At 35.8% G+C, this 17,204-nt stretch overlaps 1 protein-coding gene across 2 annotated transcripts in view; it reads left to right on the top strand.

The window, feature by feature from the left end:
• The first annotated feature begins 10,458 nt into the window (after window positions 1-10,458).
• The window catches only part of acap3a (ArfGAP with coiled-coil, ankyrin repeat and PH domains 3a), a 162,377-nt gene continuing 155,631 nt past the window's right edge, over window positions 10,459-17,204 (top strand). For both annotated transcript variants that reach the window (XM_073939299.1, XM_073939298.1), the window contains exon 1: window positions 10,459-10,625. In XM_073939299.1, coding sequence (XP_073795400.1) covers window positions 10,579-10,625 — 47 coding nt within the window. In that variant the 5' untranslated portion in view covers window positions 10,459-10,578. The remainder of the gene's footprint in view (window positions 10,626-17,204) is intronic.

Here is a 17,204-nt window from a genome sequence, read left to right as displayed (position 1 = left end):
AATTTGTATTTTTGAAGGTTTCTTACAATGTTTACACCCATTCAAAGTAAAAACTATTTGCATAATATACATTACAGCATCAGCTCTTCTGTCACAGTTTCTAAAATTTAAGAACATTCAAAAATTGATGTTTGCTGTTTGTTCAAACTACACTGTAAAACCCCAAAAGTTAAGGCAACTCAAACCATTTGAGGAAATCGATTGCAACAAACCATTTAAGTTCAAAAACTAATCATGAGTGCTGTGAACTTAATCCATTTGAGTAAACTAAGCAATTTGAGCAAGGTATAACTCAATAAATGAAGAGAACTCAAACAAACTGAGTACTGAAAAACCCAAGAAGTTAAAACAACTCAAACCGTTTGAGGAAACCGATTGCTACAAACCATTTGAGACAAAAAAAACTTATCTATATGACATTTACATTTTACATTTAGTCATTTAGCAGACGCTTTTATCCAAAGTGACTTACAAATAAGGACAAGGAAGCAATTTACACAACTAAGAGCAACAATGAATAAGTGCTATAGGCAAGTTTCAGGTCTGTAAAGTCTAAGAAGGGAAGTATTAGTAGTATTAGTATTTTTTTATTTTAATTTTTTTTTTGTTACAGTTAGTGTGATATTCAGAGAGGCAATTGCAGATTAGGAAGTGAAGTGGAGACTAAATAGTTGAGTTTTTAGTCGTTTCTTGAAAGTAGCGAGTGACTCTGCTGTTCTGATGCAGTTAGGGAGTTCATTCCACCAACTGGGCAGATTGAGCGTGAGCGAAAGTGATTTCTTCCCTCTTTGGGATGGAACCACGAGGCGACGTTGATTCACAGAACGCAAGTTTCTGGAGGGCACATAGATCTGCAGAAGTGAGAGCAGATAAGAAGGAGCAAGGCCAGAAGTCACTTTGTAGGCAAACATCAGAGCTTTGAATTTGATGCGAGCAGCAACTGGCAGCCAGTGCAAACGGACTAGCAGCGGAGACACATGTGCTCGTTTAGGTTCATTGAAGACCACTCGTGCTGCTGCGTTCTGGAGCAGTTGAAGAGGCTTGATAGAGTTAGCTGGAAGCCCAGCTAGTAGAAAGTTGCAGTAATCCAGTTTGGAGAGAACAAGAGCTTGAACAAGGAGTTGAGCTGCATGTTCAGATAAGAAGGGTCGGATCTTTCTGATGTTATAGAGTGCGAATCTGCACGATCGAGCAGTTCTAGAAATGTGGTCAGAGAAGTTTAGTTGGTCATCAATTGTTACTCCAAGGCTTTTCACCATTTTGGATGCAGTAATGGTTGCCCCATCCATCTGGATTGAAAAGTTATGGTGTAGAGTCGAGTTGGCAGAAACTACAAGCATTTCCGTTTTTGCGAGGGTTAGTTGAAGATGATGAGCTTTCATCCAGTGTGAAATATCCAACAGGCAGGCTGAGATGCGAGCTGGAACCGAGGGATCATCAGGATGAAAAGAGAGGTATAGCTGGGTATCATCAGCATAGCAGTGGTAGGAGGATCCATGTCTCTGGATGACTGGTCCTAGAGATGATGTGTAGAGGGAGAAGAGAAGTGGCCCAAGAACAGAGCCTTGAGGTACCCCAGTACCTCAAGTATATGAGTACTGCGAACTTTTACTGTGAACACTATTTAAGTTGAAGTAATGAGGTATGTTATTAACTTTACATTACCTTCAACACTGAATTTAAAACTCTTATCAAATGAGTTGAATTACTTTCAGTAAATTTTGAGTTAACTACACTCATTTCATTTAATAAAGTTGACTGTTGTCTTTTTTATGGGGGAGGGACAACTTATTTGTTTTATGTTCAATCCCCTTGAATTTGTACAAATTCTTAACAAATGTAACAGTTTTTAATTTAATTCCTTTATGTTGACCCAACTCAAATCGATGATGTGGAACACGGCTTTTATTTTTTACATCGAATTTGTTTACTCTAAACACCGCCATTCTTAAAGTTTACTGTGCTCAGGGGTGTGTTTCCGAAACAACAACATAACTCGTGGCTGAACTATCTTAGTACGATGCATCATTTGAGAAAACAACGATGTAGTGACGAGTGGTTCCCGAAACTTTAGTTGCTCTGTCGCAGATCTGTCGTTTGAATCACGTTGTTATAATGTAAAACATCCATAATAGGATGGAGTAACAACTTTAATAGAAGAAAAAACATCATTTTTTTGTGCAAACTGTTTTACATGCGCAAGCATTTTAAAAAAATTTCAACATTAGTTTTGGAAAAAACATGCACTCGTTTTCCGTATTAATTGAAACATGTAAACGGCACATATAGGGGTACTGTATGTTTCCTTTACAAATTTTATTGAGAATATTCCATTGTCTATTCTAAAATATAAAACCACTTAGCTAACATGTGTATCCTAATATCATATATAAATCATCATGTTAATAGTTTCAACGCAAATTTCTAATCAGCCAATCACATGGCAGCAGCTCAGTGCATGTAGACATGGTCAAGATGATCTGCTGCAGTTCAAACTAAGCATCAGAATGGGGAAGAAAGGGGATTTAAGTGACTTTGAACATGGCATGGTTGTTGGTGCTAGACGGGCTGGTCTGAGTATTTCAGAAACTGCTGATCTACTGGGATTTTCATCTTCACATTTTCATCTCTAGGGTTTACAGAGAATGGTCAGAATATATCAAATATCCAGTGAGGGGCAGTTCTGTGGGCGCAAATGCTTTGTTGATGCCAGAGGTCAGATGAAAATGGCCAGACTGGTTTTAGCTGATAGAAAGGCAACAGTAACTCAAATAACCAACCAAGGTCTGCAGAAGAGCATCTCTGAATGCACAACGCGTCTAACCTTGAGGCAGATGGGCTACAGCAGCACAAGACTGTTGTAGTCACCAACAACTGATGGCTACTTCCAGCAGGATAACACGCCATGTCATAAAGCGCAAATCATCTCAGACTGGTTTCCTGAACATGACAATGAGTTCACTGTGCTCAAATGGCCTCCACATTAAACAGATCTCAATCCAATAGAGCACCTTATAGGGATGGGGTGGAACACGAGATTTGCATCATGGATTTGCAGCCGACAAATCAGCAGTAACTGTGTGATGCCATCATGTCACTTTAGATCAAAATATTGGCCATATACATACATTTCTTAATAAATAGCCTTGGCTACTATAAATTAAAACCATTAACCTAAATATTTTGTTTTCACAATCTATGGAGACATAATATAAATTCCACCTTCCATTGTTCAAATGGCTTTCGTCATGAGCCACGACTGCGTTCAAAGTGGCATAAATGACTTCAAAGTGCACTACGTAGGGCGCGAAATTGTCAATAAGACGATCACTCAAACTGAACTGTAAAAAATTCTTTGAAAGCAAATTACATCTAAGAGTGATGACCTTAATGTTTTTTATTTTTTGCTATTTAGGGTTTAATTGTTAGAACGTTCCAAATGAATAGGGCATAGGGGGGATAACTGGGAATAGAACACAGCCAGGAACTACAGTATGCTTCTAACAACAGGTCTAAATTGGATTCTGGATTTTTTAGTAGGACGGCTGCAGTGTGTCAGAGTCAGTGGTGCTCTTTCTGACTGAATTTCTTTCCAGTTGAATGTAAATAAAACAAAAGACATGGTGATAGATTACAGGAAGGCTTCTCTTACCCCCAGCAAAACAAATATTAAAGGCTTGGACATTGAAACTGTTGACACACATAAATATCAGGGGTCGTTATTGACAATATGTTGACATTTCAACCTAACACCCAGGCTGTCTATAAAAAAAGTTCAACAAAGTTGAACTGTTTTATAAACAATTTATTGAATCTGTTTTATCTTTCTGCATTGTAGCTTTGTACGGTAATCTGTGTCTGTCAAATAAGAACAGGTTGAGCGCCTGGTGAAGGTGGCAGGCAAGATTATCGATTTAAAGCAAATTGGTCCAATTGTAATTTACCATAATTATGTTTTAAAGAGAGCTCAGGGTATCTATGCACCCTGGATCACTCGTTGTACTCTGTGTTTCAGCTGCTGCCATCAGGACGTCGTTTTAGAGTTCCTATTCGCAGGACAAATCGAACTAGAAATTATTTTATAATGGCGGCCATTAGGTCATTAAATGAGTCCAGGGGGAGGGAGATGCATCTAAAAAATTATGTATTTTATGTTGTGAGGTAATATTTTGTTAATGTGTACATGGAACTTCACCTGTGTTACGGCACCTTGCTGCAATTTTTTACAGTCTGAGGCTAAAGGAGTTTTTGCAAATTTGCGATGCAGTGTGCGAATGTTCGTTGGAGTGATGGATTTGGGAAACACCAAATCAACAAACTATGTTTGTAAGGACGGAACTTGCGACCTCAGTTGGCTAATGATGATTTTCGGTAATGCACCCCTGATTGGTCAGATGACACAGATTTTGTAATTTTTCTCAGAAAATGTCAGATGTTGGAAACCAGGAATTTCATCTCCATTGGAAACTTCTGTAGAACTTCTAAGCACAAACTTGGGAAGAATAATAGTACTGCTGATTTTACTATCTCAGTCATCATCCTCATACAAACCTCTCATCATATCGATAACCCAAACCAAACCCTACCAGTCTCAAATACAACTGATTGATGCTCAAAGTAGATGTTGTTCATGAGCAGCCAAATGTGACCTCATTATGCAAATTAGTCTTGAATATCAATATGGGTTGAATTTAAATATGAAACAACACATCTATTTGATCAATCCTGGAGCCTCGAGAATATATAGAACATATAGAATATGCACATAGTACATGAGTACAGTTAGACAACTCATTTCTGTCTGATGAAACTTGATATAGGCAGGTTGTTTTGCAAAAGAAGGCTCCGTAGATGTTTGCGTCATTGTACTTATTACAGCCTGTGCCAGCATGCAAATCCAACTTAGTATCAGGTTTCTCTGTGTGTGAGACCTACTCAGATCTCGATCCATGAGGAGGCTATTAGTGGTGTTGTAGTGGTCAGTATTCTGATGTGTTTAATGACCTATTTATTTTTAAAATGGATCACTACCAAGCACCATTAGCATGGAAGAGCCAGAATAAATTTGTAAAGTACTCCCAATATGTTCATCTGTCATATACAAGTCATGATTTTACGATCCTGGATTAACATCTATGTTGATCCTGCAACATCAAGTATTTATCCGTATTTCTTCATTCTAAATCTTTAGGAAATATTTTTGGTACATCAAAAAGTGTGGTTATGATGACCATCCGACAAGCTAATCCAGTTAAAATAGTGCTTAAAATGTCTCTAAAATATAGTATTTCAATCTTAAAATGGCAAATAACTACGGGCCTGTATAAAGCTGCAGACTTGCACATGCAGTCACAGACACATGCACTTTAATAGAGCAAGTGACATCAATGTGAGGGATTGGATTAGGGGCGGGGTCTACAGCATTTTCTGATAGTTTGATCTGCTATTGTTGCTAAAGTTGGCAATATGTGTTCAATGCGGGTTATACAAGGTCAGCTTTCAATAATAATTAGATTTCAGATGATATCTTTTGGTCATAAGTTCCTATTTTTGACAGCAGATGCTAATAATATTTCCAGCTGTTGTCCAGGCATTTTAAGTGACCTGTTTTTTTTTTTTTTTTTTTTTTTCAGTTTTGGATACGAATTTAAAACGTTTAAAACACGACAGAAAAGAGAGAAGCTGTCACTAAAGTTAAAACACATGTTGAAAGATTTCTTCCATGCTGCAGTGAGGTTTCCTGAGAGAGCGGAAAGAGGAATTCAGAATCTAAACATTCATAAAAAATAAAAAAAAGATGAATTACTGGATGTGTAGTTTCACAAAGCTACGACGTCGGATTTCAGAGTCATCTGGAGCTCTATGACCCTTCATGGTTTCTTGAATTATCAGTTTTAATAGGATTTTTTTTTACTCATTTATAGACTTTAAATACAATTCTGACATATTCTTTATAAAAAAAAAAAACTAAATAGAAAGACGTACAATATTCGTTATGTAACATTTACAGAATAACCTTTTACTAATGACTACTGCAGCTTTTCAATTTCATGCAAATTGGAGATTGACAAGGGGGAGTGTTGCGGCCAGATATATTTAGGGATCATCTCAAAAGATCGATTTTTTTTTACACGAGCAAATTACACAATGAAGATAATATTTATGCATGTTGCATATTTAATCCAACAGAATGTTTATATGCTATTTATGAATTCATTTAATGCTTGAAATGTGATTTTATTTACTTCGCTTTTTTCTCACATGCATGTTAACAATCATATATAAATATACTGTTAAAAGCAGAATTATTTGCTCCATTTTTATTTTTTTTAAATCTTTTTTTAAATATTTCCCAAATAATGTTTAACAGAGCAAAGAAATTTTCACAGTATGTCTAATGATATTTTTCTTCTGGAGAAAGTCTTATTTTTTATTTTTTTTTCGGCTAGAATAAAAGCAGTTTTTAATTAAAAAAAAAAAAAAAAACATTTTTAGGTCAATATTATTAGCCCCTTTAAGCAATTTATTCAATAGTCTACAGAAAAAAAACATCATTATACAATAACTTGCCTAATTACCCTAACCTAACCTAATTAACCTAGTTAAGCCTTTAAATGTCACTTTAAGTTGTATAGAAGTGTCTTGAAAAATATCTAGTCAAATATTGTTAACTGTCATCATGGCAAAGATAAAATAAATCAGACATTAGAAATGAGTTATTAAAACTATTATGGTTAGAAATGTGTTGAAAAAAAATCTTCTCTCTGTTGAAATTGGAGAAAAAAAACGGGGGCTAATAATTCTGACTTCAACTGTATACAGTACATACTGCGAAAAACATATGATGGATAAGTTGGCGGTTCATTCCGTCGTGGCGACCCCTAATCAATAAAAGGAACTAACCCAAAAAGAAAATGAATGAATGAATAATACAAGTATAAGGATCCATAGATGTAAATGTTTTTGAGATGATTATGGCTGATACATGTAACATTTATGGTAAGATAAAACCCTCTACTATTATCCAGTGTTATATTTTAAAACCAGCATTTAGTGAATATTATTAAAGCTAAATGTCCTTGAAATCAAATGTTGCATACAATTAACACTGAAATGAACACTTTATTAACTATTTATACCTAATAAAGGTTTGTAACCACTTGAGGGTAAGTAAATTTTAAGTCAACCAACCCTTTTGGTGGGATTAGTTGAATCTGTTATGTACTTCAAATGTCATTTTATTTTTGTGTACACTATATACACGTATACACATTACATTATATTAAATTACATTACACTGTAAAAAATCCTGGATGCCTTACTTTTTTAAGCTGAATCAAATTAACCTTATGCGTCAATTGAACTTCAATGTTAAACTGACTTAAAACAGCTGGCGTAACTTATAAAATTAAGTTAGAAAATGATTAAATTAGTTTAATAAGTTACAATGAACTAAAAACATGCTGTCAGGACTAATTGATCATATAATTTTTACAGTGTATTAAAAATACTATTTTAGTATTTTTTGCATAGTTTATATTTGTTATTTTTGGTAATTTTAGGATTGGTTCTTTATTTATATATGCTTTATTTGTCGTTTCTTGATCATAAAAGCATCAATATGTGTCAGGCTTTAATAAAAATATGTTTTCTGTGTGGTTTATAAAGCGGAACTGCAGCTCAGTTTAATAAAAAAATAATTAACCATTTATTAGTTTCTTTAGGGTTTGTCCAACACAATCTCACTGCAATTCGTAACTTTTTGATTTAGTGGCTAATTCTTATGAATTCGTACGATCTAATTCAATAGCGCTCCTTTGAAATGAAAGTGGGATCAAGGTGTAGTGGAGGACTTTGGCCATCCAAAGCCAGAGATATACACACATATCTATGATCGGGAGTGTTCCTGGTGGTCAGTATGCAATTTTTTTTCTAATTATGAAAATTATAATTTTACATCCCTTTTCTACATCATATATAAGTGAATTCACGGGCGTTGCCAAGAAAGAGTGTGTGTTTGTGTGCATGGCAATGTTTTACCCACCCTTCTGTTTAAAGGTGCAGTAGGTGATTGTTTTCAGAAGCATTTTTTGTTGTGCTGGTTGAAAGTCTCTTCACAGTCTAATAATAGTAAATGATCTAAATGTGTTAATATTTATTTTTATATTTTGGGTAAGGCATAAAACTAAAAAATTATCATCCAATTAAATAGAGTCGGGCCGACATCTCTCATAATTCTGATAAGTACCCAATCTGTCTGTCAGCAAATGCAGATTTGAACAACTGTGCAGCCGTTTGTAAGCAGCTCCGCCGACCGCCGACCGCCTCGTGTTAACAAGAGAGAGCACACACGTGCGCAATCGGTAAAAACCTGCTGAATCAAAACTTTTTAAAAACCTGAATTAATATTGGAGTTACCTTTGCACGCTGGAGAAAGGATGACACCATGGCTGAAGGATTTCTCTTACCCTGCTGAAAAATCCAGCCTAAACCAGCCTAGGCTGGTTGGCTGGTTTTAGCTGGTCGACCAGGCTGGTTTTAGAGGGGTTTTGGCCACTTCCAGGCTGGTTTCCAGCCATTTCCAGCCTGGTCTTAGCTGGTCAGGCTGGAAGATGACCAGCTAAAACCAGCTTGACCAGCCTAGCCAAGCTGGGAGTCCAGCCAAAACCAGCTATATCCAGCTTAAACCAGGCTGGTTAAGCTGGTTTTAGCTGGATTTGGCTGGTCATTTTCCAGCCTGACCAGCTAAGACCAGGCTGGAAATAGCTGGAAACCAGCCTGGAAATGGCCAAAACCCCTCTAAAACCAGCCTGGTCGACCGGCTAAAACCAGCCAACCAGCCTAGGCTGGTTTAAGCTGGATTTTTCAGCAGGGTAGACCGGTAATGTTCTGTTTTAAAACGATTTTAGCTTCACGCAAAGCTGATGTAACGTTAGATGTTGTTGTTACAAATGGGCTATATCTTCACAGAAGTGTTGTTCAGCCACTAAAATCTTCCGATGAAAGATTGATAAGACTATTTTCAGTTTCATAAGGGACCTTTTACAGCATCGATAATGTAGATTTTAATTAGTTTGCACGCCGCCGGACAAGCACTAATCGCTTTTAACACATGAGAGAGGGTTCTTTTGCTGTGCTCGTGTTTAAGGAGGCGTGGACCTAGACGGCAGGGAAGAGGGACTGTGATTCAGAGATTTATGCTAACCTGTTAGCATTGTGAAAGATCACCTACTGCACTTTTAATTTGATCTAATCCGAGTCCTAAAACACACTCACTTTCCTGCTTTTACTTCTCATTCTGATGGAGGGAGCGATTCATTTGTGAATGAATCCCTGTAATGAACGACACGCGTTTCTGGCACTGCAGCATCTTGTTGTTGTCATATTTCATGTACATTGTTAGCATATTTTATTCAACAAAACTAGCGTGTCTAGAATTTAGTGCGAGTTGGTGTTACTTTGTCTTTGTCTGAATGCAGTAAGTTACTTCATCATCGTCAATCACATTACTTGAGGATAAAAGTTTATAACATACAAACATGATAACTAAACCTTACCTATGAAATGTTCTGCCTTTGTGCTTTGTTTTCCTTGTTTGCTAGTTACTACACCCGTACACAGCGCTACACATCTGGCACACTGTCTTGACTAGTGGGGTTGAATGACATTTTTGCTGGAGCACTGTACAAATGTGGCCGCGCTATTGACGCATGCTCAGGGTCCGTACGTGATATCTAGTGTATATATCTATGGTTGGCGATTGCGGCCCACAGACACAGACTCGTGGACCGAGTGTGGATGCAGACCTGGTGCAGTGTAATCTGAGCTGCATCTAGTGCTTTTTAATGCGCTCACCTAACCCCTAACCCTACCCGTCACAGTGAAGTTACTAACTCTATTGAGTGCATTGTGTCTGAGATTGCATCGCTGAGTAATGCAATTTCAGCTTACATCATAAATCTGCATCCAGATATTATTGCTAACACTGTATTTAGTAAACACAGTGCAGCAAACAGTCGTTTGGTACACAAGGAAATTGCTATCCTCACAGAATCATAGATGTTGTAGAATCTCTTCAGTTCTCTGTTTGACAACTAGCTGAGCAAATTATCTCTCATGCCGATGTTCACCCTGACATCCACACCACAATGCTCTTCCGTTCCCTTTATACCTTCCAGTTAATTAATTTCTGGTACAACCACTTCTGTAACAGCACAACAGGTAAAACATTTTAATAAAACATAGGTATATAAATTCAGAAACAAAACATCCATCATACAATATATACAAGAAATAATGAAAGAATAAAAATACTAAAACAAATACATTCATTGATAGCTGGGCTTCATGTGGCTAGGCTAGAGGTTCGCGGTTCTGTTCGTTTTTCATCACAGTAGAGAAGGTGTCGACGGTCCCTAACTCCAGCATTAGGAGCGTGTGTTTGAGCTCACTTTATTCACTCTCTGCCTGTGGAGTGAAGAGGACACTGTAGTTGGCGGGATATCTCACATTTACACTCTTATTTACACTGACGGCGATGAAATTTCAGTTTTAAGCGTTGGAAATAAATCGTCCAGGATGACGGTGGATTTTGAGGACTGCATCAAAGATTCGCCCCGCTTTCGGTAGGCTTAAATCTTTGGTTCCCACTTCAGCTTCTCGAGTGAATAGGATAATATATTGCTTTTTGTACATTTCCAGTAAAAAGTCTTTGGTTATATACAGGTATATTGTTTAATATCTCCATTTTCGTGGGTGATCAAGTGCTGCGATATGATTTGGTTAACGTTAATTCTGTCAGTGCCTGAAGTAGGCTAAGAACTGGACGAACCCATCATATAGTGAATATTCATAATTTATGTAATTGAGATGAACAGTTCTGCTGTATTATTAATATTTTTGGTTATTATTTACCAGTGCATTTTGAATAAGCTTTTGTGGGGGTCGTGTGTTATTTGTTTCTAGTATTCGTGGTTAAACTCTGTTAGTTTGCCAGTGTGTTCTTGATAAAACTGTCATCAACTTCAATGTTTATTACTTAAAAGAGATATTATATGATTTTTTTAATTATTATACAACCTATTAAATCATGTTTGTCTCAGATGTTCTATAATCTCATGAAAATGAATAGTGACTTCAGTATTTAATCTGCAGAAATTACAGAAAGCACCACTGAAGTATGGGACTTATATTTAAAAGTAGCGTTATAGTTCACCCTAAAATGTAAATGTACCCTCGATTACCTAATTTTGAAGTGGTTTTAAACCTTTAAGAGATTTATTTTTCCCTCTTGAAGACAAAAAAAGGTATTTTAAAGAATGACAGAAACCTGTAACCAACTGACTTCCCTTGTAGGAAAAGTCAATGGTTACCGATTTCCAACATTTTTCAAAGTATCTTATTTTTTTATTTATAAACCTAGGCAGGTTTGTAACAAGCTAAAGATGATTAATGATGACAAGACTTGCAGTTTTGGGTGAACTATTGCTTTAATCACATTAATCAGTGTACAAGGAATACACTAAAATCAAATCATCTTTACTAATTCCTTCTACCTTCCAACATCATTCTGGTGCAACATGAGATTTATTTTTCATTTTCTTTTAATTTTTTAATTTCTTAATTTTTTTGTAAGATATTAGTATAACCTCAAGTATAAGCTAACTTTGGGGAAATCTGTGAAATCTCTATAGCCTACATATTGTCACAAGGCTTTGGCTGTGTTCTAACTGTGAGTGTTTGATTGTTTGGTAGTGTTGAGCTCATAGCGAGCATGTTAATGGTCAGGATTTACACTATTAGGATGATTTATTGGTGTTATGCAGCTTGTAGTTTACTCCACATTGACCGAGGGATGTCCTGCCCGCTATCCACAGTGCCCAGCAGACATTGATTTTCCATGATTCACCATGATTTTTCAGGACTAATGCCTCATATCCTGCACTCATGTTTTTTGAGGGGTTGACTGTTATTACATGGGTGCTTAAGGTTGAATCATGCACAGCACTTCTTCATGGTAGTTTCCTCATGCTTTTTATTGAGACGATGCTTCATTGTCTTTGGTTTAAAGAAGAGGTGACATTTCCGAGTACTGTTTATGAATTGGTTATTTAAAAACGGGTGATGCTAGTTATTAGCGTAGTTGACTATATGCTTCAGTCATTCAAATACTGTAAATGCGGCATATAAAAAAAGTGCATAATACAGAATACGATTAATGTAAGGGATTGTGCAGTTTTGACATTTGCATTGACAGAATTTTCATTTAGCAGTTGGTTTAGAATGAAAAATACAACAAGCAATTTAAGGCTAGAAAATATGAGGATATACTGGTTATATTAAGTTTGACAAAAATACTTTATACGTGTAATTTTTTTTTGGAAAGTGACTGAAATACTGCCTCATTGCAAATTTTTAAATAAATAATAATTATTACAGTATGTCATAATAATATTACAACAATATGATTAGACTGTAATATTGCACACATTATTGTGAAAGATTATTACGAGTGAAAATAGCTTTTAAAAATCATGCACTTCATTTGATTTGCTCCAGTCATCAGTGCCATCCTTCAGAAATTATTCTAATATGCTGATTTAAAGAACATTTGCTATTTTTATTAATAATGTTGGAGACGCGTCTCAGATCAAGAAGGTCGCTGGTTCGAATCTCGGCTCGGCTCATTTGGAGTTTCTGTTTGAAGTTTGCATGTTTCTCCCTGCGTTCGCGTGGGTTTCCTTCGGGTACTCCGGTTTTCCCCACTGTCCAAAGACATGTGGTACAGGTGAATTGTGTAGGCTAAATTGTCCGTAGTGTATGAGTGTGTTTAGGAATCAGTGTGTGGATGTTTCCCAGAGATGGGTTGCAGCTGGAAGGGCATCCGCTGCGTAAAAACGTGCTGGATAAGTTGGCGGTTCATTCCCCGGATTAATAAAGGGACTAAGCCAACAAGAAAATGAATGTGCACTGCTAAGACCCTCAATAAATTTATCCTTCACATTATTGTACATGGAGGGTATCACCGTAGCTGTGGGATGGGTTCTACTTGGGATTTCGTAGCGCGGTTCTAGCACGCTAATTAAATGCCTAAAACCGGAGTTTTAGGGGAGGGCTGCTCAGAAATGCAAAACTCCAGTGTGGATGTGGAATGTTGTCGTTCTAAAACGCCATTTAAAAACTACAATCTATTAGTGTAAACAGGGCCTGAGTGTGTATTTTTCGTGAGCGTATTCGCAACGGGGGCAGGACGGAGGATCGCGATCAGATCGCTATCAGCCCAACCCTATAGCAGAGCTTGCAAACTTTTTTTTTTTTTTTGGTCGACAACACAAACGTTGTCAACATAACTCACTGGAAATCCAAAATACTTCCACACCAGCGACTTCATTAAAGGAGGAGAGGGTTTAAGTTCTGTCGACGGGTCTCCTGCGTCTATAGTTCAACAAGCACTTCAACAAGCGGGTTTTTTTTCCTGCATGGCAAGCCAAGCTGACGTGACATTGGGGCGTGGCAGCATCGACGATTCCATTTTTTTTAACGATAATCGAAATTGAGCATGAGTTTCGATTGATTTCGATTTTCTTACTCCTTTGTAAATGCATTGTTTTTTATGTCGGTACTTCAGTATTGAAACTGATACCATTGCTATTTTAAGATCCCACAGTAAACCATATTACTGAATTACCACCCAAGCGCATATATATAATAATTTAATGCATCATTGCTGAATAAAATCTATTTGTATATTTTTTTATTTAATTATTTACAGTTGAAGCCAGAATTATTAACCCTCCTCTTGAATTTGAATGCTTCTATATTTTTCCACAATTTCTGTTTAACGGAGGGAAGTTTTCTTCAGCACATTTCTAAACGGTTTTAATAATTAATTTTAATAAATTATTTATTTTATTTTTGCCATGATGACAGTAAACAATATTTGACTAGATCTTTTTTAAGACACTTCTATACTGCTTAAAGTGACACTTAAAGGCTTAACTTGGTCAATTATGGTAATTAGGCAAAACATTGCATAACTATGGTTTGTTTTGTAGTCAATAAAAAAAATATTGCTAATAATATTGACCTTAAAATAATTTTAAAACAATTAAACTGCTTTTATTCTAGCCGAAATAAAACAAAAGCATTTTTTTCTAGAAGAAAGAATATTACAGGAAATACTGTGAAAAATTCCTTGCTCTGTTAAACATCATTTGGGAAATGTTTAAAATAGAAATCTTAATCATTTTGACTTTGACTGTATATAGTTGCATGCATGTTGGTTGACATAATACTCTCTGTATAGAATGTCTCAAGGTTAAAACGATAACAGTGTGCACATAAATGCTTGAGAAAATTCCTCTAGCATCTTGTGGCTCTCTTGACAAAATATTCTGAGAGGAAGGAGGTATGATGCTTTGAATGCTATGGTGGAACATGGGATCTAAAGAATTCCCACTGTCCCACGCACGGACTCTGGCTGTGACTGTGGTAAAGCACTGAGATCCAGAGGTTAGACAAATAAACCAGCATTCCTGCACACCCACATCCCCTCCTCAGCACCAGCTCCAATTACTCCCCACGTGAGCGTTTGTGTGTGTTAGTAAAATGCGTTGGAGTGAGAGTGTATGTATGTGTGTGTGTGTGTGTGTGTGTGAGCAGGCGGCGTATATAATCCCTGCACCAAATCAAAGACTTCCAGACTGGGAAGCAGCACCTTAATGGATGCCATCTGCTCTGTGAGTCAGACCTCCTCAATCTCTTGAGGTATTTCCAGGAACTTTCTAATGTTTATTAAGAAACTGGATTGTCAAATATTCCTCTTCTCAAGAAGCCACATGATTTGAGGTGTCGATTATGAATGTAGCTTAAAATGCATTAGTAGTTGGGGGGGTAAAGGCTCAGGAGTAGACCAATCCATCTCTTTGTCTGCTTTAGACTGCTTTCCTGATTTCCTTGAGTGAAGGGTGTACAGTATAGGTGGGCTGTCAAATGAGGTTTTGGTAAGGTGTGTGTGTATGTGTGTGTATATATATATATATATATATATATATATATATATATATATATATATATATGTGTGTGTGTGTGTGTGTGTGTGTGTGTGTGTGTGTGTGTGTGTGTGTGTGTGTGTGTATGTATATATGTGTGTATGTATATATGTGTGTGTGTGTGTGTGTATGTATATATATGTGTGTGTGTGTGTGTGTGTGTGTGTGTGTGTGTGTGTGTGTATATATATATATTATTTTTTTTCTTAACTTTTATTTATTTGTTTATTTTATTCTTAGATTTTTTCATTTTTAAGAAAAGTAAGTGTAGTGTTTTTACTAGGCAATTAAAAATAATTATTAAAAATAAATGATAAATTAATATCATCTAAATAACTTACAGTACATATACTGGATGATAACTTTATCATATTTGCTTTTTCCCCAATAATATTGATTATCGCTTGATAATTCAATGTTATAATCAACATTGCCATGCTCGTTAGACATTGCTGACCTTGGTAATATTGTCTTATTGCTTATGATATATCTGATATATATATATATATATATATATATATATATAAATGTGATATATATATATATATGTTCTTAGTATATCTTTTTTTTTATATTTCAGAACTTTCAGAATATTTCTGTTCAATTTGTAAAGGTTTGTCTTGTGCAGTGCAAAATATAATGTATTTTAAAATTTGGAAAACAATTTGTAAATAAAATATATTTTTAAAAACATTGCAACATCTTTCAAAAATAAATAAGTGCAAGAAAAAAAGTTTGATCTTTGATAATTCTGGATGCTTGTAAACGATTTTTTATCATTCATTACTGTAATGTTTGAAAATAAGATTAAAAGAATATTGGTTTTTCTAAAGTTTGTGAATTTATTTTTAAAAAGTGAACAAAGAGTAAATATAACACTGTGAAATAATGTGAAACATTATTATTATTTAAAATCAGTTATATATTGTAAAATAAATGAAAACAATATTATTTTGATTGCATAGCAGAAAGTTCTGCTGAAGTGTCTGCTGAGTCTTCAGTGTCGTATGAAATCAGTATAATATGCTGATTATTCACCATTAACAAAAATGAAATGTATTTATATTAAATATACAAATCTTATGTAACATTATAAATGTCTATAGCTTTTGGATAGTGAACTGGGTCTCTGCTGAATAAAAATAGCAGTTTTCAGTAAGAAAGAACTTATTGACCCCACATTTTTGGACTATACATTTTCGTTTTGGCTTGATTAATATCATGGAGATGAGTATTATAATATTGGCTCTTCTATGGAGGTAAAAGCTGTTATGTAACATCCCAGAACGTTTTTTTTTCTTTCTTACCTACAACGTATAATACAATCTCCTTCCTTCACTTGTTGGTGCCTGCTGCGCATTACCTCCGCATGGCTAGTTTCTCACACTGACTCTTCACACAGTTCATACAACCACACAGACTCCTTAAAATTACCCATCCCTGTCATTTGGAGCAATTCTGTCCCTGCCAGCCTTTGGCAACGCACACAGACCTTTCGCTTTGGACAGAGACTCGTCCAGTCTCTATGAATTGAAGGCCACCAAAGCTGCTCTTCCACTGCAGGATGCTATGGCTTTGACTCCATTCAGTTAGGTTTTGCTTAGGTCGGTTGGCTTTTCCACTACAGTCTAAAACTTATAGTGGTTTGGATTTACAATATATTTTGAAGAATCATTGTTAATGTGATAAAGTAATGAGTATATGCAGTATCCATAATGCAGAGAAGTGCAATCATTTCATGCTTTCCAAGCTTTTGTGTGCTGCATGCATTTATCTTATTCTAACCAGTCAGATGGGACATTACCAAACTAACTAAAAGTTCTCAATTATGGAAAGGAAATAAATACAACAGAATAAAAATATACCAATGAAACAAACTCTGCTTTAGGCATCTTCACTATAAGAATTAAACTTGATTTGATTCTTATTAAAGTCCTCCAGTCAAGAGCAGTGAGTGATTTAGTCCTTGCCTTTTGTTGTTGCTTGATTAATAATGATAAAAACACTCAGCAGCAGAATTAGTGTACTGTCGCTTTAAGAGCCCTGCAGTTCTGTTTGTTTTCACATGCGGTTTCATTCTTAACTCTGTATGTTCATATGACGCTATATCATTTTATCTCTATTAATGTTTTTTCTGAATCGTTAGGTGTCAAA

This window comes from Danio rerio, chromosome 23 (assembly GCF_049306965.1).
Source record: "Danio rerio strain Tuebingen ecotype United States chromosome 23, GRCz12tu, whole genome shotgun sequence".
Taxonomy (NCBI): Eukaryota; Metazoa; Chordata; class Actinopteri; order Cypriniformes; family Danionidae; genus Danio; species Danio rerio.
Note: the sequence above shows the minus strand (reverse complement) of the source record. Positions and strands in the feature narration are given on the sequence as shown.